General features: G+C 40.0%; 1 protein-coding gene across 1 annotated transcript in view; it reads right to left on the bottom strand.

Annotated features, from left to right (window-relative positions):
• Positions 1-25,249, bottom strand: part of LOC119142673 (complement C4-like) — a 46,525-nt gene that overhangs the window by 5,963 nt on the left and 15,313 nt on the right. The window contains exons 13-37 of the mRNA XM_037375848.1: positions 23,487-23,678; positions 21,863-22,012; positions 21,304-21,430; positions 20,861-20,932; positions 19,749-19,958; positions 18,727-18,838; positions 18,432-18,502; positions 17,356-17,495; positions 16,097-16,309; positions 14,728-14,779; positions 14,123-14,203; positions 12,895-13,098; positions 11,272-11,347; positions 10,696-10,852; positions 9,507-9,602; positions 9,020-9,188; positions 7,832-7,998; positions 7,228-7,386; positions 6,560-6,619; positions 6,002-6,095; positions 5,065-5,233; positions 3,306-3,393; positions 2,601-2,675; positions 1,455-1,563; positions 323-412 (exon numbers count right to left, since the gene is read on the bottom strand). Of these exons, the coding sequence (XP_037231745.1) occupies positions 323-412; positions 1,455-1,563; positions 2,601-2,675; positions 3,306-3,393; positions 5,065-5,233; positions 6,002-6,095; positions 6,560-6,619; positions 7,228-7,386; positions 7,832-7,998; positions 9,020-9,188; positions 9,507-9,602; positions 10,696-10,852; positions 11,272-11,347; positions 12,895-13,098; positions 14,123-14,203; positions 14,728-14,779; positions 16,097-16,309; positions 17,356-17,495; positions 18,432-18,502; positions 18,727-18,838; positions 19,749-19,958; positions 20,861-20,932; positions 21,304-21,430; positions 21,863-22,012; positions 23,487-23,678 (3,133 nt within the window). The remainder of the gene's footprint in view (positions 1-322; positions 413-1,454; positions 1,564-2,600; positions 2,676-3,305; positions 3,394-5,064; positions 5,234-6,001; positions 6,096-6,559; positions 6,620-7,227; positions 7,387-7,831; positions 7,999-9,019; positions 9,189-9,506; positions 9,603-10,695; positions 10,853-11,271; positions 11,348-12,894; positions 13,099-14,122; positions 14,204-14,727; positions 14,780-16,096; positions 16,310-17,355; positions 17,496-18,431; positions 18,503-18,726; positions 18,839-19,748; positions 19,959-20,860; positions 20,933-21,303; positions 21,431-21,862; positions 22,013-23,486; positions 23,679-25,249) is intronic.

The following is a 25,249-nucleotide window of genomic DNA, read 5'->3' as shown; positions in this document are numbered from 1 at the left end:
CTGAATGAATGGATATTTAGGAAATTAGGAAATATTTACAGAGAATAGAATAAAACAGCAGAACAACTTTCTTAGGGGTATGGTGGAGGTCTTTTATGTATGTATGCACATGTATATATACATTGCACTCAACTATAAAATAAATCCTGGATATCTTAAATTTTTTTTCAGTTCAGTACTGAACATACTAGAGGATGCTTTGTGTCCTGTATTATGCATTAGGATAATTGTAATGGTCCTTCCTGGGCTTCACAGTTCTTATGTTAATTGTTTGTAGAAGTAACTGTCTTCTTTTAGACCAGTCTATTTAATCATTTCTTACCTTCTGCACACTGGCAAACACTGGCGTGGCACAACTTTGAAAGCATGGCGCTATGCATGGGAGCACTGTAGGACACGCTGCACTTTCTGTCTGTGAAGAAGAAATAAAATGGCTTGTCTCAGAAAACTCAGGTGGAAAAGCCTATGCAGTGGAAACAACATTTGCAGCTTAACTTTTGCCTGGTCCAGGGAAATCAGAGCACTAAGGGGCGCATCAGCAGTCCACAAAGACCTATAGCCTAGGCACTTAGAGTATGGGCATCACCTTGCCTTTCAGCTGGGCAACAACCTGTGTTGTTGCTTTTGGTTTATTTGGGGTTTGGTTGTTTTTTTGTTTTGTTTTTTGGTTCTCACCACCCCCCACCCCCCTTCCTGTTTCTTTGTTTTGCTCAGTTTGGGTTTTGGGTTTTTTTGTCTGGAAATTTTCTTTTAAAGTTGTACTCTCCCCTTGTTTTGGTTTTGGTTTTTTGGGTGAGGGTTTTTTGTTGGTGTTTCCTCTGAAAAGCATTCATCTTAAAAGCATCTTTAGACCATAGAGCTGCAAGTGAGAACTGTGCTGTTTCAGAAGAGAGAGATAGGATCACCAATAGTTAGTGGTTTAAACAAACCTAGTTTAAACTGTCTTGGATCTCTCAGCTTCAGGAAAAGTAGAGACTTGACCTAATTTTCAAATACTGCTTATATAACTCTGGCAAATGGGGATGATTTTCATTTAACTTCCTTTGAATGGAGGAGAGACTGGTTCCTCCAGCAAGCACAGTACATAACCCAAACCTCTAAGGTCTTCTCTCTTAGATGCCTAGAAAGACAGCCTGACCAAAAAGACAATGTGAGTGGAACATGCTTAAAAGCGCCATGAGAAACAGGAACTCGGAAAACCTGATTTAAAAATCCACAAGTGTTAAAGTTTTTGTTTTCAGTCCATTTGCAGTAACAGACCTTTCCTGAGAGGATCTCTATTTAGATGGTCTTAAGCCATGGTAGTAGAAGACAGTATTAGAGGCAGGTTATTTTAACACTCAACAAAATAATGTCATTTCACACACTACATCCAAACCATCATTCTGTAGACTAGAGCTGTTCTTGAGTGTCTATTTTTCAATCGGCTACATATCATTTTCCTGTGCCCTTACCAGGGTTGTAAAAATCATAAAGGATGGCATTTCCTGGCTGAACCAATCCCATGGGATTGATTTGCTTTGCCCCAAATGATATACAATCCGGGTCTGGTCCGCTTGTGAGCTGGAGGAAAAAGGAACAATAGTTATGTTGAGTAAACTAACTCTCCCCAGTCAGTTCCTTATTCATTTGTGCCTGTACTAGCTATTGAATCCTTGTTTCTGATGGCATAGGTGAGTTAATCCTGATAGCTGTAGCCTCAACTTGAAGAAGGCATTTCCTTCCATGATTTTATCGGGAGATGTTGTGGACGAGCTAAGCCTGGTAAAGGCAGTTCTGTGAGATGTGTGCAGGTCTTTTCTGCCTGAGACTTTCTGATCCAGACTCATGTCATCACTACTTTGGGGTTTACTTTTCAGCTTTTGCCTAAAGCCACCTGCACGGGTATAATTAAAGGGTGTAATATATGCTCACAGCCTACGCTGTACCAGTGGCTGCCAGTGTATACACTTTCCTTAGTAAAATGCTAAAGTCTGGGGCAGTTTTTGACCTATGTTACATATACAGATTATCTAGGACACACATAGCGGCAATAACGTTTACATTTTTTCATTTGCCTATAGCCTTATATTTTAAAAAGTCATTGCCCTATGTGTGCTTTCCACAGGGACACTCCTGCTTTGCCTGTGGAGGTGAAGCAACTCGGGTGGGTGTAGGGTGCAGTCATTATACAAAATATGGGGAAATGCACAAAGAAACTAGGGGTTTCAATGTTTACATTTGTTTGTCCCTATATGGATCTTGGTTCAGAAATACTGAACTTCACATACAAGGTGTCCATGTGGAATTTACAGGACCAGCAGTTAACATTTTGTTAATCTTGGATGAAAAACATCTTCTGGCTAGAGAGGATTTCTCTTTTTAGGGGGGAGCCAAAGCCCAAACATGGAATACATCTCCTGGAACTCAGAAAGGTCGAGGATGAAGGTGCATGTTTCCCTTCTTCCCCTCTGCCCTCTTTCATCTGAGGTGTTCAACAACATATGACATAAATCACAGGAAGGCAACTGAGTGTGGAAAAACTATGACTAGGTTTAAAAGGAAGTCTATATATGCTGTCTGAAATGACAGAGACTGGAAAAATGATTGGGTTCACTTACCTCACCAAAATAGAGCAAAACCCTTCCTTTCTTGTACTCATAGTGCTCAATGTACTGGTCTGAAGACATCACCAACTGCAGGAAAGCAAACAAAAAACATCAGAATAAAACCCTAGCCGAACAGGAACACCTTTGTTACCACCCTCTATATTCTCATTTACTTTGTTCAGCTGTTTGCTTTGTTCTGGCCTCTTTCTTCTTGCCTAAAGCAGACAGTCCCTGAGAGCATCAACCTGGGCAAACCTCCCCCAGCTAAGCAGGTTCCAGAACCCAAAACTCTGTAGCCACCTTTGCAGAGAGGTGCGACCCATCTCCTTGTCATGGTGCCCTGCCAGCAACTACCTCTGAAAGATGTGCTTGCCTTCCCCCCTGCAAGCACAGGGGACACTGTCCCGGCATGTTGCAAGACAACAGTGCCAGTGGGGATAGCAACATGTATTAAGGGCAGGCACGGATTTAAGTGCCGTGCTGAGCCTTGCCCTGATTTCTATTACAAGAGACTAAGAAGGCTAAGCTCTGTTCACCACAAGCTTTCCATTTCTTGTATATAGTCAGCAAATATTTTATCAGAACAAGAATAATGAAAATATATTTATCCAAAATATGTTTTCTCTTTTTTATTCTGTAGACTTTGGAAAGATTTCAAAAGACAAATTTTCAATAGAAAAGGCTATAAAAGATTACACAGAAAAGTGGGTTTCTAACCTGATCGAGTTCCTTTGTGTCAGGCTCCAAGCCACTCAGCAGAGTGAGATCAACCAGGGACATCTTTGGTGCATTGGAACCTGTGGACCTTTATAGGGGAGACCGTCAGCAGTGAACATCTGCACTGAACTGCCAGCTTGCTTTGAAAAGTTTGGCTCTTCAGGCTTGCTAATGGTGAAACAAAACATTCCGCTCCATTTAACTTAACAAAGTGGATTTTAATTTCAAAATTGGCTGCTAACCTCATTAAGAATCATGAGGCAAAATTAGTAATCTAAACTAGTCAAATGGTGATCCAAACCCCAGCTGTCTTGCCTGAGCTTGTCATCTAGGCTTGCTTTATAGGCAGAAGCAATCACCTTCAAAGGGCAGTTCATTCCACCATAAAAAAACTGTTGAAGATAGGGAAGGTAAACAGCACTGACAAAGCGTCTGTTCTGTATTACCTGGAGAGTGGAGACAGGAAATGAGTTTATCATCTAAATTCTTCATGGAGAAAGTCAAGTTTACATCACCTTTGCTGTCCAAGACAAAAGTCCTCATTGCTCTAACTATCCATTATTAGCCATATATTTTGGACTTCCAGTCTTTTCTGCTTCTACCTTCTCAAAAATCAGGTAGTTGTGTCATTGCTGGAAAATGAAGTTGTTCTGCACTCACATAGGGTGGCTTGCCATAAGATATTCTGCATACACTTAGTGATACTTCAGAAATTTTTAATTTGACACCCTCCTTTACCCATAAGGGAGGTACCATGGTGCGGGAAAGAAGTATGATGATGTAGGCAGTACCTTCAGTTTTTCTCCTGTGTCTTAACTACAAGAAAGCGAGCTTCTCACATTATTGTTTAAACTTCACCCTAACGCTCAGCAATATTCTGCAGAACAGTGGATATGATAGTTGATAAATGTTACAGAGCAATTAGTGGGGAAAATGGTGCTTCAGCCAGCACACAATTCACAGAATACATGTTTGACTAGGGGGAGTGAAATCTGGGAGTTAGGGTAGCTCCAGCCCTCCCCTGCTATTGTTCATGCTGCTGCCTGGGAGTGGGGATAAAGACCACTGCCTCGGAGGCTTTGTCAGAAGTCAGTGGGAAGGCTAAATTCTGTTGGGGAGCATGACCTGCCTCTGCCACCCAGCACCTTTCTAGAAGGAGAACTCTGGGCAGCCACCACTTTGTGCATCTGCAACCCTTGCCAGATTGTGAAAGAGAGCACAAGCAGTTTCAGCATTATTCTGCATGGGAGGATTTCTTTCTCACTAGCTCTACCCTTGCCTGCTTCTTGATCATCACAACAAGATGTCCCTTCTGCCTCCTCTCTTCCCCACAAGAGTAGTAGACTTTTTTCTTTTTTATGAGGCCAGAACATGACTATGAAGAAAGTAATAGCGTATCTCCAGTAAGCAATGAAACTCTAAATGTGTTGTTACTGTGTTCCAATTGTATTTACTTTCTTTAATGAAAGACTCCTTTCAAAGCATTAGCCATCCAGGTGCTTCAGAGTCTGCCCAGAGTTTGATGGGGCAGAATGTGCAATAGCTGTATGAGGTCTGTGCGAACCACCTAAACCTAATACATTCTGTGGAAACCTTTTCTCTTGCCATGGTACAGAGCTCGCAGGCTTACAGTGTATGCATACTCAGAGAAGATCACCAGGCTGTGTGCCAACCTTGTGGATATAAGGAAGGTGGCCGAGAAGAATTACAAACAAAAAAGAATGCATTTTCTAGTGAAGAGCTGATCTTGCAGACTTACCTGACACAGACTTTGTACTGCAGCAATTCTGCTTTATTGGGAGAGACCACATCCCTTTTCCTTCTGCTGTGGATATCAAACCACTCTATTTCAGACAGTGGCTCAAATGTGCTTTTTTCTGCAGCAATTATCTCCTCATAATCATCGATTTCGTCAGAGTATGCAGCTTCTGGAGATGACAGACATGATCAGCCATGCACAGATTTGACTGAGGACTTGGTAATTTGGCATTTTACCCTCATTTGTAAATTTGGGAATTTATCTTTTTTTTGTATGTTGGTAAGTACCAGTGGGTAGTCATGCCATCTATGGATTTTATGAAAGTTTGTGGTACACCACTGCAGTATTTCTAATTCATTCAGAGTTAACATTTTAGAGTTAATTATAGTAAGAACAACCAACAGATCTAGCTAAGAATGGGGTTTAGGCTGTGCATAAATATGTAAAGGACAATCCCTGCTTCCAAAAGTTGGGTATTCAAACAGACATCAGCAGAGAGGGTGATGAATGCACACTTTGGGGGATGGAAAACACAGTCTCGCTCGCATGAAAAACCTGTGGCAGATCTGTCCCAAAGAATTTTTAAGGACACATAGTAGGTCCCTTATTAGCCAGGTAATTGAGCTGGGCTTTCCCCTTATGGCAGCCAGGAACACCGTGAAGGGAGTTTACCTTGCTCTCCAGTAACAGAGTTACTAATGGTACCTGTGTATCTGTTAGGTACCCGCTGTACCTACAGTCACTTGAATAGTCATTAAACTATTCAAAAATATTAATGAGCTGAATGAAACAATAGCTGGGCAGAGTTCAAAGGCCTCTCTCTTGCCTTGTTTCATTCATCTATTCCCGCTTTCCAAGGCTGGAAAGCCATTAAGTATCATTAGCAGCTGGCCAAACCTGCCACCTTTGAGACCCAGCCACTTCCCTTCTCACTCACCGGCATACTTAATGCTCCCTTCCATTTCCACCGTCAAAGTCAAATCATTGCACATGTTGTTCTTCAGCTCAGAAGACTGGTACACTTTCAATATCTAAGATGAGCACACAAACGGCAAACTACTGAAACCATCATTTAAATGACAAGGGATTTATACATACAGGAATTCAGCAAATGCTGATGGCACATGAGTGTGTGGAGAGCAACACCGGTCTCCCAGAGGCACAAACTCCAGTTGCATAGGGGTCATGGGTACAAGCAGGAGAAGTCCCATGTGCAAATCATAAATGGTGAGGGACCTTAGAGGTAACTCTCCATTCCCAACCACAAAGCAGTCTTACAAACTCCAGCTGCTTCTATCAGCACTGACATTTCATGGACTTAAAGTTAAACCCAGGAAAAATTGACTACCCACCAGGGCAGTCTGTAGGCCTCAAATTTCAGAAATCTGGGGGTAGGAACACAAAGGATGAAGGCATGGTAAATGATTTCTCACTGTTTTCAAAAAAGGATTAAAAAAAGTCCAGTTGGACTCTGATTTTCTGATTTATAGCTTACACTCATTGTCCCATTTCCTCTGCCGTGTACAGACACTTCAAGTTTTCTTCCAAGTTCAAACTGGAAACCAAGGAGGGGGAGGGAAAGAAAAAGAGATTTAGTCTTTGCTCAGCATTTGATTTATTGTTTTCCTGTGATCTTGACAGTATTCTGTGCCTTTACCTCTCCGAACTGGGGTAGGGAAAACCTTTAGCTACGGGAGGAGTTACAAAACCTCAGGTCTCAGAAGACTTTTAATGTGCTGGGCTGGTGCATCTTACTCTGCCATTCTGGGGCCCAGGATACATATTTTCCCAACTTCACTCTCTCCTCTGCAGTTTGGACTTGACATTTTCACAGGTCCCAAACACACTGGGAAATATTTCCCTTCTTTCTAATTCCTTAGCAAGATTCGGGGTCCTGGCTGTTATTCACTACTGGGGGAGACTCCTGTCACCAAAGTCCCTGAAGAGGCACAAAAGCACCTCTAAAGTGTACTGCTAAGCATCTGTTGTGGTTTTTTTTTTTTTTTCTTTAAAAAGATTATTTTGTTTTAGAGATTAAATTATTAGAAAAATACTATAAACCAGCTACGTCATGTTTGGTTAACATGAGAAAACCTTGGCCGGATGATGCAATGTTTGTCCTGTTTGAAGAAACAAAGCCTGAAACAATGGATGGTTGTGTACCTCTAGCTGCTTCTGAACCGCGTCATCAGTACCAGTCAGAGTAATACTGAAGTCTTTTTGTCTTCCAGGTGTTCCCAGTTGTACAGTCAGGTTTGTGGAAGCAGTGTTCAATGTCTGTATGCTATAGGCTGACAGAGCTTCCAAGGCCACCACTGTGTCCTAGGTGAGAAAGAAATACAAAAAACCTAACAATTATGACAGGATATTTCAACAATATGTAAGATGACATGATCGGTCACCTGGAGCTATTCTTCAGTTTTATCTTTTTTTGCTGCTTTGTAGTTCTCCTGTATCTGCCTATTCCTAACTGTATGGACTATTCCATTAATTTCCCAGCTTCTTTTAGCATTAAAATCCTAAAACCACTGCAGCTCTGACCTTCGATTATAATAAGTTTTCATAAACACAAACAATCCTTGCTGGCTTATAACCATTTTATTTGGGCACATTTTTCATTAATGAGCCAAAATCTTTAGTGCTTCTTACATCGCAGAAGTTCAACATTAACTGTTCTGATGCTTTCAAATCTGAAGTAGTAAGCTTTTATGGGGTTTCCATTTTCTTCCCTCCCCCTGAAGCTCTACCCAGACTGTTGGTCAGGCACCTGTGTAGAGCAGTATCCTCCACCGTAGTTCCTTTTTTCTGTCAGCCATGTAGCAATTGGCCTTGCGTACTCTATGTCTTCCAGGAGCAAAGTTTGAAGCAATGCATAAGCAGTGGTTTCCACTGAGACTGCATTGTTGCCATTTCCCCAGGAGCGCTGCTGCTTTGCTGCAAGAATAACTCAGTCTTGAATCCCCTTGGTAAAGACATTTTCCAAAAAAGACTATTGTTCTACACAGTAGATATTTCATGTCATAGTGCTGAGGAACCACAAGACACAGATGTTGTCATGAGAGCAACAAATCAGTTGGGAAGCAGAGATAATGGAAAATGAAAACCACAATTTTCAATTTTGACTTATACAACCATCGTAGTCTAATGATCCCATTGCACAGCCATGTCCATCTGATGGAGTGGTATCATTGTGCCTGGTGGTCCCCAAGAGAGAAAAGTATTAATTATGCCTATAAGTTCAGCCATGATTAAGGAGAAGCATATTCTCTATGCTTAAACTATGGCTATTAACCTATAACTTATTTATCAAACAAATCGGGAGAAATTAATAATGTGGCAGTGCAGCCACACAACCAGCTGACTTAGCATTGACCATGGCCACACACTGGGTTGGGGGAAAGATGTGATTGATGTGGAGCTGGAACAAAGCACTTGGAACTGGCAGGGGGCTTTGAAAGCAGGTGGGCTGGAAAAGGCACCTTCCCTCTTGATCACAAAACCAGCCTGGACTACTCCCATATGTAGTTGTTCGTTCCTATTTACCCATCAAAAGTTTCTTTCTCAGCTAGCTTGGACTTTTTATTTTTAATGCACTTTAGGGATGTGGAAACTTTGGTAGGCAGCAAGGGAAGCAAAGAAGTTAAATGGCTATTTACCATAGTTTTGTTCCAATTCTAACAGCTGATAAGATCACGATCCAAACTCCACAAAGCTGTTACTTTATAGTGATAATAATTAATTAGATATTAATTAACCAAATTATATATTAAATTTTCAGCATTAAAATATTTACTTAATTTAAATAATTAAGTACATTGCACATATACAGATATGCTTCTATAAAATTAAATTGTCATAATTTACTTGAATTTGTTTTGTTCATATAAGAGTGCTCAAAGTGCTTCAATTAGGCAAAGTGCCTTCTAACTGAATTTGGAAAAATGGTTACCAGTACCTGCATCAAAAATAGAACAGCCTCTTAATTTTTCTTTTGCAAACCGGGCTTCTTCACTATCAGATTGCACAAGCGTCAGACTATAAGCAGTGATGGCTATAGAATAACAGTTGGTATTTCTTGAGAGTTGTTTTTTCATGTAAGCCACTGCTCCTCTAATCGCTTGTACCTGTGAAAACAGAATGGATCCATGTGAAAAGGTCAGTCAGTCCTATTAACTGTTACCACTGTAGTACTAGGAAATTAGAATACTTCACTGTAGTGAGTAGAGAGACATTTTTAAATAATTTTTGCTTAGTGATTAAAGCCATTGATGATAGACTGCATAGCCTGAAACACCTTGTCATACATTAGGCCGTGGCATCTTTTCCTATCCACCACAAATATAAACAGACTTTTACCTCCTCCTTTGCAGTACTTGCAGATAATAGGGTGGACATGCCATCATGTAATAGCCTTTAGACTTAAAGATAGACAGGCTTCCTACCACATCAGGTGACTTGTAGACCTGTAAAGTCTGTTGCAGTGCTATCGTTACAAAAGCTGTCAAAGCCAAATCCTCTTCTGCTAACCCAATGCCACCCTGAAAGATTAAACATGAAAAGGAAAAGTTAAATGTACATGTATATTCCTATGAATAAGTTTAGAAAATTACTTTTCATGAAGTCAAGGACCTTCATCTGACCACAGACTATGTAGTTTTACCCTTAATTTTGCTCACTAACTTGCGTCCACCTAAAGTATATCTTCTACAATGGCAGTTTGCATCATACTATGTTAAGAGATTAGGAAACCACTACATCCTTCAGCTGGTAATCAAATATTTAGTTCTATTAACTTATAGTTAAAAACCTACGGTTTCTCATTAGAATATTCATAGCTTCAATTTCCAAGTGCTAGTAGATTGGTTCTTTTGTTTCTCTGCTACTCCCTATAGTCTAAAGAGCCCTCTAGCACATAGAACTTTTCTCCTGTAAAGGTATTTATAAACCATTACTAGATAAGTTCTTATTCCTCATCTTGATAAACTAAACTACAAAGTGTACTCAGCTTTTTTCCCTGAAGGTCTGCATTTTCATTCCTATTCTTCTTTGTGATTTTTTTTTTTTTTTGGCTCATGCTCTACTTTAACAATAACCTTAGGATCATCAACAACCTCTGATAACAACTTTCTCCTTCACTCAGCCCCAAATGTTTATCATTAGGAGAAGCTAGGTTGTTTGCTTGTGAAGACTGAAGTCTCTGTACAAAGTTATCACGCACAGCTCCTGAAGCAAATGTGAAATAGAAGTATCTCAGAATGAACACAGGTCAGAAAACTTTTTTGGCCGGTTCTTGAGCTGCTTCTTAGGGTAAAAGCCTCACTAGTGATTTGATAAAGATCATTAATAAAATTAATACTTTTTTTTTTGTATAAGATCACTCAGAATTAATTCTCCAAGTGCTCTAGAGGCATAGGTCAGCTGCAAAATTATCTAAGACTGGGTGAAAAGATGAAGGTGGTCAAGTGCTAACTATGCATCTCTGACCTTAACAGACCTTTTAACAAATTCATTTTACAACACAGATTTCTTTTCTTTACATACATTTCTTGGTACTCAACAACTCACGATATTCCTTCCAATCCCTAGGAGCCCTAAATGTGCAAAAGATTCTTCTAAATACAGATGACCTACCTGCATTTTCCTGTCAAATACTGGGTGATAGTCATGGAACGAATCATCTGCCTGCTGTTGATTAATCAAGTAGGAAATTGAATTGCGTATGTGACTGTCTTGGATACTAATGTATTCTCTGCTCCTTGTGAGTACCTTAACAACAAATGCAGTTAACCTGCACAAAAAAAAAAAAAAAAAAATCCAAACTTGTGCTGGCATATATTTATAGAAGAGTATATTGACAGGAAAAGAAACATACTAATTTTGTACATGGATTCATATTCAATACAGTGCACTGGAATTAGTGAGACATCATTCAACATCAGCATTAACATTTCTACTCTGTGGCAAATGCAAAACAATCAGTGGCCCGCTATAAATCTCCTTCATCAAGGACTAAACGTGCTCAGAGACTTACATGGCTGACATCCATGACAAAATCACATAGGCAACACCATACCCACCAGATTTTGAAAATCCATCTCCCCAAAAAAAACTCCTGATGCATCAAATGAACTAGAGGTATCTGAGAAACAAATAAACAAACAAACAAAAAACCTAAACAAAAATCAGAAGTGTGAAATATACACTTACCATACGCTACTAGGGGTTTTTTTAAATGCTCCATAGGAACCATCCACCTTCTGAAACTCAAGCAGTCTAGTATAACCTGTGTGAATGGGACAGCACATAACTGTTCAGAGAATACACATATTTCTTGGGCATTTTCATACATCACTTGTATTAACGTGTACATGTTTGGTATTGACTAGTGGAAGAGTAGATGGAGGCGTTGATGGGTACATTCAGGAGGAAGTGACTGGGTCAGCAGGCTTTTGGCACAGAAAAAGCACTAGGCTTAGAAGGCAATCTGTCTTGTTTGACTTAATTGAGCCATGACAATAACCTGAAAACTGCGGGTATCTAGTTACAAAGCATTTTCTGTATAATGAATCTTGGGAAAGGTATTTCCCATTGCTGACAACTTTTCAAACCATTGACTTTATGGTGCATGGAATCAAAAAATATACAAGACCGTATCTCTTCGGTCAGACATAGGCTTAGAAATCATGAGTTGTGGCCTCTGTACTTGACTGCTATTATCTTGACAAAGTCTATACCATAGCCACACAACTCATTTTCTATCCTGGTGAACTTCGATAAGAATTGATAAAAGCATAATACAGGCACTAAATGCTGCTGATAACACCAAATACTTGTCAGCAGGATCTCATGTCACTTGAGGCAATTTTAGACAAATAGGCAAAGACTTCCAATTCAGCAACTGGTAGCATGTTTTAAATATTTATACCCTTACTGTTCACTGAGGAAATGTGTGTCACGTTGTCTGACAATCGTGAAGACAGGTGCATTACATTGCTTTACGCCATGCACACACCACTACAGTCAGAAAGGTCAGCTGCGCCTGCTACAGCACTGGTAACTCTTGGGCTCTGTGTTAGTGCCTGTGAGCTGGACCACCTCCACTTCTGTGCTGCAGCACTGGCTTTGCTGGACATCTAACGCCAGGTTTGGGCCACATCTTGGAGTGGGCTTTTTAAGAAGCAGCCTCGCAGCTCTCCTCTCCCTAAGGGAACTCACTCCCTGGGTTGGTCCAAGGCTGTTGGAGTCATTCTAGCTCATGTAATGAATATAGGAATGTGGAGGAGAGAGTGTCAATATCATGATTACCATTGGGAGTTTCCTTAGTGATACACCTCTTGCCAACTACAGACATCTCCAGCAGAGATGTCTACATCCCAGCTGGCCATCCTAAGCACTGTCTAGGAACTATGAGGAGAAATAAGCATTTTTAGGACATTATTACTCTACTTTGCATATCTGCGTTAGGAGGAAATGAACAACTGGCCTTTGCTGCCCATTTACTCTGAAGAGCAACATTGATCAGCTCAGATTTTACTTTCTGCTTCTAAATCAGGCAAGAGAGAGGGTGAACTGGGAATGTCAGTCCCGTACAATGTCAGATGTAAGCAATTAGTCTCCTAAATCCTCCTCACCAGTTCTCTGTCTGTCTGCAGATTGTCAGAGGCATTTCTGCACGGCTGTGTCAAGACAATACTCGCTCCTTTGGCAAATAGCAACGATTAGTGTGCAGTGCAAAAGGATAACAAAGACCATGTGGATTGGTCTTTGGTTTTGGTTTGGTTTTGTTTTTTGGGTTTTTTCTTCTTTTTTTTCTTTCTTTTTCCTGCATACCTTTTTCAATCATGTTAATGGCTTCCTGCTTCCGTTCAGGATTAAAGTTCACCCACTGCTCACTGGCATCCAAGTACTCAATAGCGTAGACCGCAGGGGCCATTTTCACCATTGTTTGCTCTGCACAGCCTGTGGGCACTTGAATAAGTTTCTCAACTCCAGTGAGGCTAAGACAATTTTCAACAGACTCGTCCATAATATTCCCTGTTGTAAAAACACAAGCCACAGTATGTACCGTATTTAAAGCTGGTTAGTATAACGTGAAGAAAGGTGATAGTAACTATAGGTTGACATTCCAGCATGGCCTCATACTTCTGATTATTAAACACTGTTTTCAGCTTCTTAAGACTTTGTAAAGCTGGAGAAGAACAAGGATGAGGTGCCAAGCCCTGAGAAAGCTTCAGAAAGGAGGCTAGGGCAGTGAAGAAGAAAGAGTCCTGAGGCTCTGGAGGCAGGGAAGCAAGGACAGGGGGAAAGACCGGTGCTTCAGGTTTGGGCTGGTAAAGTCTTGTCAAACCAGACCTAATCCTCCCACAGAGGGCAAAAAGATCATGCCTTAATCGTGCCAAACATTTTGTGCAGGGGGGTTTGTTTTTTTTTCCTCTCTACAATTTTCTCATTTGATGAATTCAAGCAACCCCATACTTTAGAAGAGGGATTTCAAATGGAATGCTTTGTTTTAAGTATGCATTAGTTTACATTGTCTGTGAAAAAAATGTTTTTATCATTAATAACAGTACTTGCTAGATTTTTTAAAAATACATATACTTGAGTATATATATGTATACAACTATTTGATTAAATGAATATAAGATTGTATATATCTTCTCTTTAGAAAAACAGAACTTACATATCAGAGTCTGACATTCTTATTTATGAAGGCTAAAGCAGATTTCTACAGACTTACATGCAATGTGGAGTTATTAGAGAAGGTGAACTCTTCCTTCTCTGGCCTTCCCATAAAGTTAGCCTGGGCACAGTGAGGCAGGGTTGACCCTATAAAGCTATTATATCTAATAGAAGTGCGAAGTAGTAATTAGAAAGAGGAAAGATATTGAATCAGCCTTGGGGCTGTTTTGTTTTATAACCTGGGCATGTAGCACAGAGCATATGAGTCATAGCAGAAAAAAATAGAGTGAGTGGAGACTTGACATCCAGGAGTGAGCAGCACACAGGGGTGTATGTCTTGTCACCTATTCAGAAGTTATTGACGGAAAATTACACTTACCTTTCAGGCTAACAAACACGTGACTATCAGAACCTGGTATCATATCAGCTGGTCTGTTCAGGTCCAGTGTATGGGACTTCACTGCAAATAAATAGTAAATAGAGATCTACATCCAGACCCTTTAAACATAAAAAAAATCCAGTGTGATTTTAGAACATGCTTTTCATTAAACATCTCACATTTGATGGCAATTATGGCAGAAATGTAATCAGAAAGGTTAAATGGAAATTTATGAAAAGAAATATGCTTACTTTTCTTAAATTGATTTAATTTTCAATCATAAGCGATATTTTTTGACTTGAAATGAGGCTTTAAGACCCTTTAGCAAATGAAATACATGCCTACCTAATATTTAAAGAATGCTATCTTGAAACTCAGAAGTAATACAAAGCCATTCTAAACATTCAAAATTAAATTATTTTTCTTTCCAGAGTCTATTGCTATGTATTGGATGAAGAGATCTGTGACATGTTCTGGTCAACCAAGGCAACATTCATATATTAAGAAGTATTTCACATCACCCATCAGATATTTACATCAGGCTTTACACACACACCCTCCCTACCCCAAACCTCATCTGTATCTAGTTCTGTCGTGTAACTTACAGGCACTGTTAATAAAAATGGTCTCTTCTTCTCTTTGTAGAACACCTTCAGCCTGTACAATTGAGGAAAAAAAAGTCAAAAGTTTTGCAAGCGCTCTCACCTGAAATTAAGCTGCATGGAAGCTGCGATCTCCGCCCTTGCACTAGACCAGCAGGTGGCAGAAATAAGTTATTTTGGAGTGAGATTTCTCTCCAGGTAAAACTGAAGCTTCGAATCGATTTTCAGTCTCCCAGCTGAAATGCCAATGAACTCTACTGACTTTTTTTCGTTATTATTGACATATTTCCCTGGGTGAAATTCTTTTAGCCAAGACTACCCCAGAAAAATTAAACTTTAAATAGAGGAATTAAATAAAGTTTGTTCTCAGCTTTATAAGATGTCCAAGTCAATTTTACAGTGGGACTCTCTTTTATAAACCTCTCAACTATGAAATCCACCAATTTCTGAGTTCATCTTGTTGATAAAGCTTAAAATTATTTTTTTTTCTGATTTCCACACATCCCTCTTCCTACAGTTTCTATTTTAATAAGACTATTCTTACAGACCCTTTTAGTGTTTTGGTGTAGCATTGAGCTCTGAGACGAGACTGTGTCTATCTCCAGAAAAGTTATGGCCTGTAACAACAGCAGATTCCCAGCATCCCATGTTTTGTCTTTACCTACATGGCTATTCCCTGACATCAATGGTGCAAAGATTCATTTATATTTTGCACTTTTTCATTGGATTGAAAGTAGTCCTCAGTGGGTTACTCGGGTGCTGTAATGGGTCTGTGCCAATCAATGTTGACTCTTGAAAAGTAATCTTTTCTAAAAGGCTCCTCCTTTTCCTAATTTTGAAAGAGAACTAAGGTATTAAATAATCAATACAACATCTTCGCCTGCATGTGTTTTACCTATGCAATTGTTAAGACTGAAGATCCATTAACTAAAAAGAATAAAATGGGGTTTAGCTTTATGACCAGCAGAGAGTATTGCCTTCTCAAATATTGCTAGATGGACATCTTCCATTTTGGCTTCATAAGGAAAAAATAATTTTTATAAATATTGATGAAGCAGTTAACTTAGAAGTTAAAGGTTGTAAGATGGGCACTAACTGCATGAAGGAAGTGGTTGCTATGTCATGGTTAGAAGGATACTTTTTTGCCATAGGGAGCAATCCTTTCCATATACACTACACACAAGCCACTACAGGGTTAAATTTCTTCCCCATGCTATAGCTCAGTCCTTGCTGAGAAACAGGTTTCCGGAGATTGCTTTCAGCTTTGTTTCAATTATTTTACTCCTTCCACAAGAGCTCCACACACAGTGAAGGTATGTTTGAGGAGAAACACATATTCGTGAAGTGTCTGCCCGCAACTAGTTATACCTACCACAACATTGAGGATCTTCCTAATGCTGTCACCGTGCCCAGAAACTCTGTCAAAAACAGTAATAGTAATTGGAATTTCTCCCACAGTCAGAGGGACAACCGAGAAGTAGGCTGGTGTTGCAGAGTTTCCTTTAGCCACCAGCTTCTGCTGCACAGCCTTCTCTGTCGCCTCTGCAGTGCACAGCTCACTTACTGCGTCCATTGTCACTGTAACCTGCAGGGACAAAGCAATGCCTGTGATCAGGCTTAGTGCATCACTGCACAGGAAATACATTCCAGGTCCACCATGTCTGGATAAGAATGGGAAATGAGAAACAAGTATAACAGGAGATTAGCTTTTGCTTAAAAAGGAAAGAGCAGTGCAGGCAGTTTGCAAAGACAGAAAGTGGTTTTCACTTCACTCCCCTGAATTCTATTTTCCATTTATAAAATGGGAGAACTTTTTCACTAAGAAGTGATGAAATACTGGCACAGATTGTCCAAAGAGTTTGTGGAATCTCCTTCCTTAAAGATATTTAATATCTCACTGCACAAGGCCCTGAACAACCTGCTCTAACTGAGCAGCAGGTTGGACTAGAGACCTCTGGAGGTCCCTTCCAGCCTAAATTGTTCTATGACCCTACAGTCTGTTAACATTCACCTATGCTGACTAAGGCTGTGAAAGTAAATCAGCTAGTATCCCTTCTTTACACTGAATCTGCAGTATAGTTTTGGCCTATGCCTGAACCACAGGGAGATGTGGTTCATCTGGCTGAGAGATGGGAAGGGATAAAAAAAGAGCAACGTCAGTCTGAGGATAATGGAGGCCCCAAGTCCAGTGACAACTGTGGCCATATGCAGGGCTGGATAGGTATCACCTGCAGGCAAAAAGTGCCTTTGCTTTATGTGCACAATGAATTTTGTGGCTAACATTGGATTATGTGCTCGTAATTTGCCTCTGGATCTTGTGTACCATCTGCGGTCGCCCAGATTGGCAGGCAGCAAAAAAGTAGCTGGTTGCTTCAACGAAGGGGGAGAAGACATACCCAAAGACAAGGAATTTGACTGTGTAATATGGCAAATAAAATCTATTTTATGCAGTAAGTTTGATTAGCAGGTAGAACTTGATCCTGTTCTTGGGGACGCTTTCCAAATGGGAGCACAATGTCTGGGCTATAGGAGGGCACTGCAAGGTGGCTGGGTTGCTTACATTAAGTTATTCCATAGCTATACATCTAGCTAGATAGATGTGTATAGCACAGCAGTTGGTGGTAATACTACCTGAAAATCAGTGGACTGATAGTTGTAAATCACTGCTTTTATTTCCAGTTGTTCTTGTCGTCTGACTGAGTATGGTAATCTCAGGGACACAAAAAAGTCTTTGAAAACTGCAAAGGTGTGGGGTTCAGCTATGCAAAACCCTGGGATGAGAAAAAAAAGCAAAACAAAAAACACAAACAGAGTTGAGAATTACACACTTAACATCAGCTGATAAAAAGTTAAATGTCTAATCAAACTCATTGCTTGGGCTCCTCCAAGGTCAAGAGTGGGAGAGGGACACAGGCACATGCAGAAAACATTTCAACTCACCTGTACTAGAGATCTGTCTCAGGGGCAGATGCCTTGCCCTCTGGAGTCACTGCCATGGTTTTTGATAGGTAAAATTTGGCAGGAGTGTGTGTAGCTTTTGTGAGGGAAATGTGACCAAGCTTTCTTGCGAAGGCCATTTTTTAAACACAATGACCTTTCCTTGGTTTCTTTAACTGAACTCCATGGCCATCACTGCACTCCTGGATAAGCCTCCCTTTCTGAAGGGCGTGAGTTGTACCAGGCGGACCCTTCATCCCTCCTGCATGGTCCTGGTCAACCCCCAGGAGATCCCAGAGAGCAGCACCTGGGAACCTGGGGTCTCTGGTGTCCAGCCCTTGCTAATCCTCTGTTCTTCTCTCCTCTGACTTTCTAGAGACCACAGACCTTTGTGGTTCTCTGAGATGGCCAGAACTTGCTCCCAAAAATATCAAAATAAAAGCTACCTTTCTTGTGGCTTCCTGGCCATGTGGAAGCTAAAATGAGATGTTTTATAGATTGGAAAGAATAAGAGACAGGTTTGATTGTATAAATCCATCCTCCAGAGCCCACTTCATGTCGTTTTTGTAAATATGTATCTATCCCTTAAATTCTAGCTGGGCTTTAGTAAGACATAAAAGAGAAGAGTAAATGTAACGATCAGAACACTTTGTGTTCCTCAGTACAATTGTCTCACTATGTCAGCATAATATTGTATCTGTGTTTTAAAGAAATACGTATTTTTTATTTATCTGTACAACGAAACCCAATAAAATATCCAATACTTGTACCTTTATGGGGAGATATGCTTATGGCTTGAACTTCCCAGGTAGTTATAGAGTCAGGAACAAAGTTTTCCACACTAAGAAACAGAAAATAGAATGTATTAGGAAGGATGTATAAAACATAAACATTATAATTTGCTGAAGTTTGAGTATTGTAAGGGAAAAAGTATTCCCATTTGTGGAGACAAAGTACTTGCAAATATTCTGAAGTCCTCTGTATCAGATAACACATAAAGCTGGTACTTACATAGATTTTACTCTACAAATTCAGACATATTCAACTAATGAAGTAATGCACTACCTATGTTTTCCGGGCTTTTTCACTTCTTCAAAATTCCACCACCAGCTCTCGGGAAAATAACTGCGCAAGTTGACAGAGCTTTCATCAAACATTTCTTCATGGTCATCATAGTCTGTAAAAAAAGAGTGGGGTTTCTATTCTGAAGTTTTTGGCTACTGACTTTTGGCTACTTGCAGGGAATCAGTTTGTCAAAGTGAAAGCAGAATGAAAACTACTCTGAATGAAAAGACTTCATTTGGGTTTCATCTTGTGTATTAAAAATCAAAAATGCTGAAAAAAGAGGAGCGATGACTAAAGATTGTCATTGAACAACAGGATAATTCTTTCCAAGTTAAATAACTATACACTACCAAACAAGAAAACATTCCCCTTTAGTAATGCATAGCAAAGATGTTACCACTGTCTTATATCTGTGACAGACAAGAGCATGAAAGGGGAACTCTAAGAAAAACGGTAGCAGAAATTACACGCAGAACAGGGTCATTTATATATTATTTTTTTTTGTAACACGAGCTCTTGTGTGATCAGATAAACTTTGGGGAGAAGAAAGGAAGAAAGACAAAATTGCCCCTGGCTGAAGTGGCCTCTTCTCACGAGGTTGTGTTTTGGAGGTACTTGGGCGTAACAACAGTAGTACCACTACTAAAATAGTCATGAATCTGGGAATCACTCAGAGCCCTGAATGCAGGCAACCACCCACTTCTCTGCCCCACTGTCTGCAGCCTCCTGGGTTGTGGGCAGGGACCAACAGCTCCTCCATAAGGCTGTTCTGGGCTCAACAGTGGCTAAAGCAATTCCTGCCTTTTCTCACCCCAAGAAGTCACCTCATCCCACTCCCACCTTCACAGTGTACAGTTCTGAAGATGCAATGGCACGTGGGTGCTGCACTACACCGGGGCTCACTGAAATGTTGATGTGAAAACTTCCTCCCCAGACCCACAGCATTAAATGCCCCTTGGCCCTCCCTTGCCACTATATGAAGGGTATTTTTCTGTGGACAGTTGCATGCCACTGTTCTTTACGTCGTGCCAAGCCCACTCGGATCATCTGCTTCGCCTGCTTCGCCTGCTTTCTGAGGGCTGTGGCTTTTTCACAGCAGTCCTGGAAGGCACGTCTGCATTCAGGGGAGCCAGCCACCTTTGTTAGCCTCTTTGCACAAGAAAACTTCATGGGATTTAATTTCATTCCATCTTCACAGCATATTTGTATATCAGTGTTTTGATATTTGCTGGCTGCAATAAAATTAAAGCCCAGAATTAGTTCTGTGGAGTTAGCAATAAGTGTAAAGGCGTTCGTTGTGCTCGTTCCTGTCATTCTTTGCAGTTAACATCAGTTGCTATTGCAACAGTCTGCCTCCAGCTGGGGACTTGTTTTCTGTCCTAGAAACAGTCCGCAAACACAGGAGGAAAGTATGGCCCTATAGCATCCTAGATATTCTATTCTAAGCTTTCTCTTCAAATTTAAACTGTGAATTAAAACCACCTCCTTGGCAGACTGGAATTAGATATCTTGATAGAAGTAGCCATGTCAGTGTTCTCATTCTTGAATAAAGAGACCGATTTCAAAAGTAAGGACAATGCCAGCTTCAAGCTTTTGTCTTCTGGCAAGGAAATATAAATTTCTGTAATTTTTATTTTTTTTTTTTTAAAGTTTAGACCAAATATTTTACTAGCTTTTTTCTTAATGGAAGCACATGGTACCAAAGCCAGCGCAACTTCAGAGCAGAATGTCAAGGAAAAAATAAATACGATCTATAAAATATTTTCTGGCCATACAAATAATTAGAAAAAGAAAAGAAAAACTTTAAAGCCATGACTGATTCCATGATATGTTACCTAGTAGAAGTATCTCACAATTTGGATTATAAACCAGTGAATTATTTTCCATTTGCAGCTGGGCCACACACGGTTTTGTTTTGATAAATTGTTTTGGAGTTGTTTTGATAAATGATGTATCAGGTCACATGGCATAGCATACACACTTGTGCTGGGTTATGGCACTTCATGCAAGAACTGGGCCTGTAAATATCTTGGTATCCTTTACTATCCCATCACTTCGTGACTCCTAGATCCCAGCCAGATCCCTTTACCTCCCCTTGCTAAGCCTTTCAGGCCACCCACATGAGCAGACATACCAATTCCTGACATTCTCTTGTGAAAATCAAAAGATCTCTTCTGCCTTCTGGTAACCTGAGGGCATTTATAGCCTGGGAAAGCAGAAAAGAAGAGCTTGGTCATGATACTATGACAGTAACAGCCTGGTGACTTGGGTCACTTGTGGAAGATTGACCTGAGGACCCATCTCGTTCACAGAAGACCCATGGTTCGATGAGTTACCTTACAGCCCTAACCAGCTGCTGCCTGCCCCAGCTGAGCTGGACACCCAAGGACCAGCAATCAGAATCTGGGCTACCTGAGCTGCAGGCATTCAGTGGAAGAGCAGAAGAAGAAAAACCACACAGGTAAGGGAGATTTTACAACATCATGATAAAATGTTTCTGACTTTTAAGCAGTCAGCCTCCCCAGACCTATAGTGGTCTTGTACAAACATCTAAAGTAAAGGGCAGATTGCACTTACCTTCCCGAACATTGGATTTAATTGTATCTGATAAAAAGGCCAGACCAACGTCAGTAAAAACTTGAACACTATCTGCACCACCACCTGGAGAACATCCAAGATCATACGAATTCATAGCATTAAATACCTGCCAAATAAAATAGCATAGGTGGACTGTATACACTTCCAAAATGTTGGGGTTTTTTTAATATATATTTAAAAAATTATTGTAGCCTTTGACCTGCAGAAGCAAAACAAACTGGTGGTCTGGTGGTACAAGCTGCATTTAGAAACTGGGATTAAAACTGAGACATATTTTAGTTGGGGAGTGCTTTCAAGTAAAGCTTTTTTAATTTACTAATTTCTGCTTACTAAAGTCTGCTGTAGCATGGATATCCCATCTTAAATATATTGTTCATCTTAAATAGATCCTAAATGGCAAAAGCAAAAACATTTCTGAGTTTAGTAAAGTTGTGATTAAGCAATTAATAGGCATTAACTACATTTTGATCACCCCATTAGTAACTGAAAATTTTGCTTGACTAGTAGATATGCTATTTTCCTCTTACAGATATCTTACCTTTTTGGCTGTAAGCTTATTTTTCTTGTTCAAAATAAAAACTGCTTTATCAACCACAGCTAAGGCAACTGTTCCCGCGTGGTCCGTTTCAATCACTAAGTTGACAACATCTGTTGGTTCATATGTCTCTTGTCTTGTTCTCACTTTAATCTAAACAGAAAAGATTGGAACAAAAAGATAAAATAATGATATAATAATAATAATGATAATAATAATGATAATAATAATGATAATAATAATGATAATAATAATGATAATAATAATGATAATAATAAAATAAAAATAAAAATAAAAATAAAAATAAAAAGTGAAGACTCTTTGGGCCAGGGCACTGTCAAATGTGACAGCTGTGACTGTCAGTAGTCAGAAGCTGGGGGGTGTTCCTGTTTTGTGGTGTTTCTGCCTGGGATCCTGTGTTTTGGAAGATGTAGATGCAGGTATCTCCCACTGGAGGATGACAAGGGGGGAGGGTTAAAAGATGTGTCTGTGCAGGGTATCGGACACTGCCTTTCAATGACACTTAGACACCAATGGGAATTGAAAGTATGTATAAGGGGTTTGCTGAACTAGGTCCTTCAGTGTAATTTTTTTTATTTTCTAGTGGAAACAAAACGGCCATGCAATAGGGCAAAGGACTTATTAACCTTTGTACAAAATTAAATTGCCTAAGTCTGTGATAGTAGTACCTCCTTTCTATCTCACACTTGAATTTTTCAATATGACTGGGTTCAGATCTGGCTCATGTCTGATGCAGACACTTCTGTAATTTAGGAGGAAATAGCCATGGTGATTATGAAATTAATAGGGGATTATTAATAGAAATGCTAACTTGAACATGACTGGGTTTTGACATTTTATGAATGAATAACTGGCTTCTGTTAAAGAAGGGTAACTTTTCTTGAAAACTTTTTTTCCCAATGGACTATCACATTCTTTTTCCAAAAATAAACATTTTTTTTTGGAAAAAGTAATTTTAGACAGCTAATACTTTTCCTCAGTTGTGTTTCATGCTATCGGGAAAAAATCCCATGTCTTTTTTTCCCCCCACTTTAAATTACGGTGCCAAAAAGGAGGAGGAAGAAGGTGGAGGAAAGGCTTAGAAAGACTCCTATTCTGCCCACACTTGATTTTTTTAATGTAAACTTATTTTTTTTAAACAGCTTTTGAAGTGCTACACAATCTCAGAAAATTACTTTTAGCAGGAATGAAAAAGCTTGAAAAATTACTTTAAATTATTTTTTCCCCTAATAAATTGCTTCACTTTCATTCTGACTACAAAAAGACAAAAATATAAAGGAATTCTCCATCTCAATGATTCTGTTGACGTTTCCCTGCAGATTTCTAACATATAGACACTTGCAGATGAGGATGTATCTCTATGAAATTATATTTTTCATCTCCGCGATGCACAGCCTCTCCCAGGGAAGGCAGCTGTCTCCACCACCATTTTTGGGAGCCTTTCCCAGCTATACTCTTTAGCAAGAATCCTGATGGCTGCCTTTTTCAATGAAAATGAAATGCCTTTCGCCTCTTAACCCCAGACCTGCACTTGCTCTGCTGATACCCCATGTTTTTGTTTTCATTTTTTGAACACAACAACAGAAGCTACTTGCTTTGAAAGTACCTTTCCTTCACAGACATCCGCGACATCCACCCATACAGAATCAGCGACAATCTCTTGATGTCCCTTGTTTGCAATGAAGTAGTAAGCTAAAAAGCGAAAGGCAGGCACCATTTTCTGGGTGATTTCAATGTTTATTATTTTGTTTGACGATGGCACCCTTCCCAGAAGCTCAGCTTGTCCCTTTGCTACAACCTGCAAGGCAGAAACAAACAGAAATAAAATACTGTGAATACACACCAAACTGAGCACTATGTTCCGTGATTTTATGTACATATATAGAATTTTATGAGAATTTTCTGTTTAAAATTTATTCTCTTCTAATGGCACTTAATAGTTTTAATTCCCAACCTGCATGCCAGTAGCCTGGAGGAGACCAGCAGGCAGTGCCTCTAGCACAGGAGAGTGTGGGGGTAAACCTCTGCTGCACTGGTCCTGTGGTGGGGGGTTGAATGCAAATCTACCACCCTCCACTCAGTCTTACAGCCTGAAAAGGGGGTCCCAGATGGGAGTCTCATTTCTGTCTTCTAAAATCACAAGTCATAAGCCCCGGGAGGATCTCAGCTTTATTTAATCTGAAAGCAGTACTGAATCTTTTAGACAGCGTGGAAAGATTGGAGCTGGTGGTTTCACACAAAAAGTATTATTCAGGATAAAGTATCACAGATTGGCCCTTAACTGATTTCAGCCCATCTTTTACTATTTAATTCCTTTCTTCTTGTGTTATGTTAATTCTACTCATGGGCCATCAGGGGAGTAGAAAACAGACACAGTGGGAGGACCGATAGTGCTCTTCCCAGAAGAAAATACATGCAGCTTTCCTAAACATGCAATGAAAGGGCTTCAGGAGGAAACAACGACATGCTGCAGCCTGGTCTGAAATCCTCACTGCCTCTGTTTAGGTGACTGAAATTTGGGAGAGAGCCTCACCGCTGAGCTCCAGCCGTGTCTCCCCCACCCCACCCACGCACCTGCCTGCCCAGCACTGCACCTTCCCAGGGCCTGGCAGCAGCAGTTCCAACCCTGTGCTAAGCCATCCAATGAAAATAACCCCCCAAAACATAAATTTAACTCCTAGGAATAGAATTATTCCAATATATCAGAGTTCTGTTAAAAATAAGTGGGAACTGGTGCCTGTAGTGCTTATCAACCTGGGAAATTTAAGCTGTCAAGGGAAATTAAGATGAAGAGAGGGAGAAAGGGATTAAACCCATTTGACATTCAACAGATTCACTCCTGGAATGTATCCATGAACACATTTGTCTCCTTCAGCAAAATAAATGCTTTGCATTCCTGTCCCAGGCTGAGCAGGATTGTTTCCTCGCTTTCCCATCTATAGAACTGCTTTTCAGACCCAATTTCAGGATGCTATTTAGGGCCATAATAGCCAATGCCTTCAGTGATCCTTCATAACATCTGTTGGAAATAACACTGACCTACCTGTTAACTAACATTGGGTGCAGGTCATATGGAACCATGGTAATATAAGAATCATGTGTTATTCATGAAATAAACAATAGTTAACTATAAAAGGCATTTTCTGAGATATTTAAGGTCCCCTAGAATACGACTAGTTTTTCTGGTTGCTGGAACAGAATCTTATGCATATGTATGATCTGCCCAAAACAAGGTGGAGAGTTCTGTAATAGCTGAAAAAAGCTATTTATGGGACTCAGAACAATAAAAGTAATATTTAATATTGGCTTATTACAAGGAAAGAATACAGATTGGAAGGAGTAGGAAAGAACGAGATCTGGATTAAGAAA

This window comes from Falco rusticolus, chromosome 2 (genome assembly GCF_015220075.1).
Source record: "Falco rusticolus isolate bFalRus1 chromosome 2, bFalRus1.pri, whole genome shotgun sequence".
Lineage (NCBI taxonomy): Eukaryota > Metazoa > Chordata > Aves > Falconiformes > Falconidae > Falco > Falco rusticolus.
This window is presented reverse-complemented; position numbering and strand designations above follow the sequence as displayed.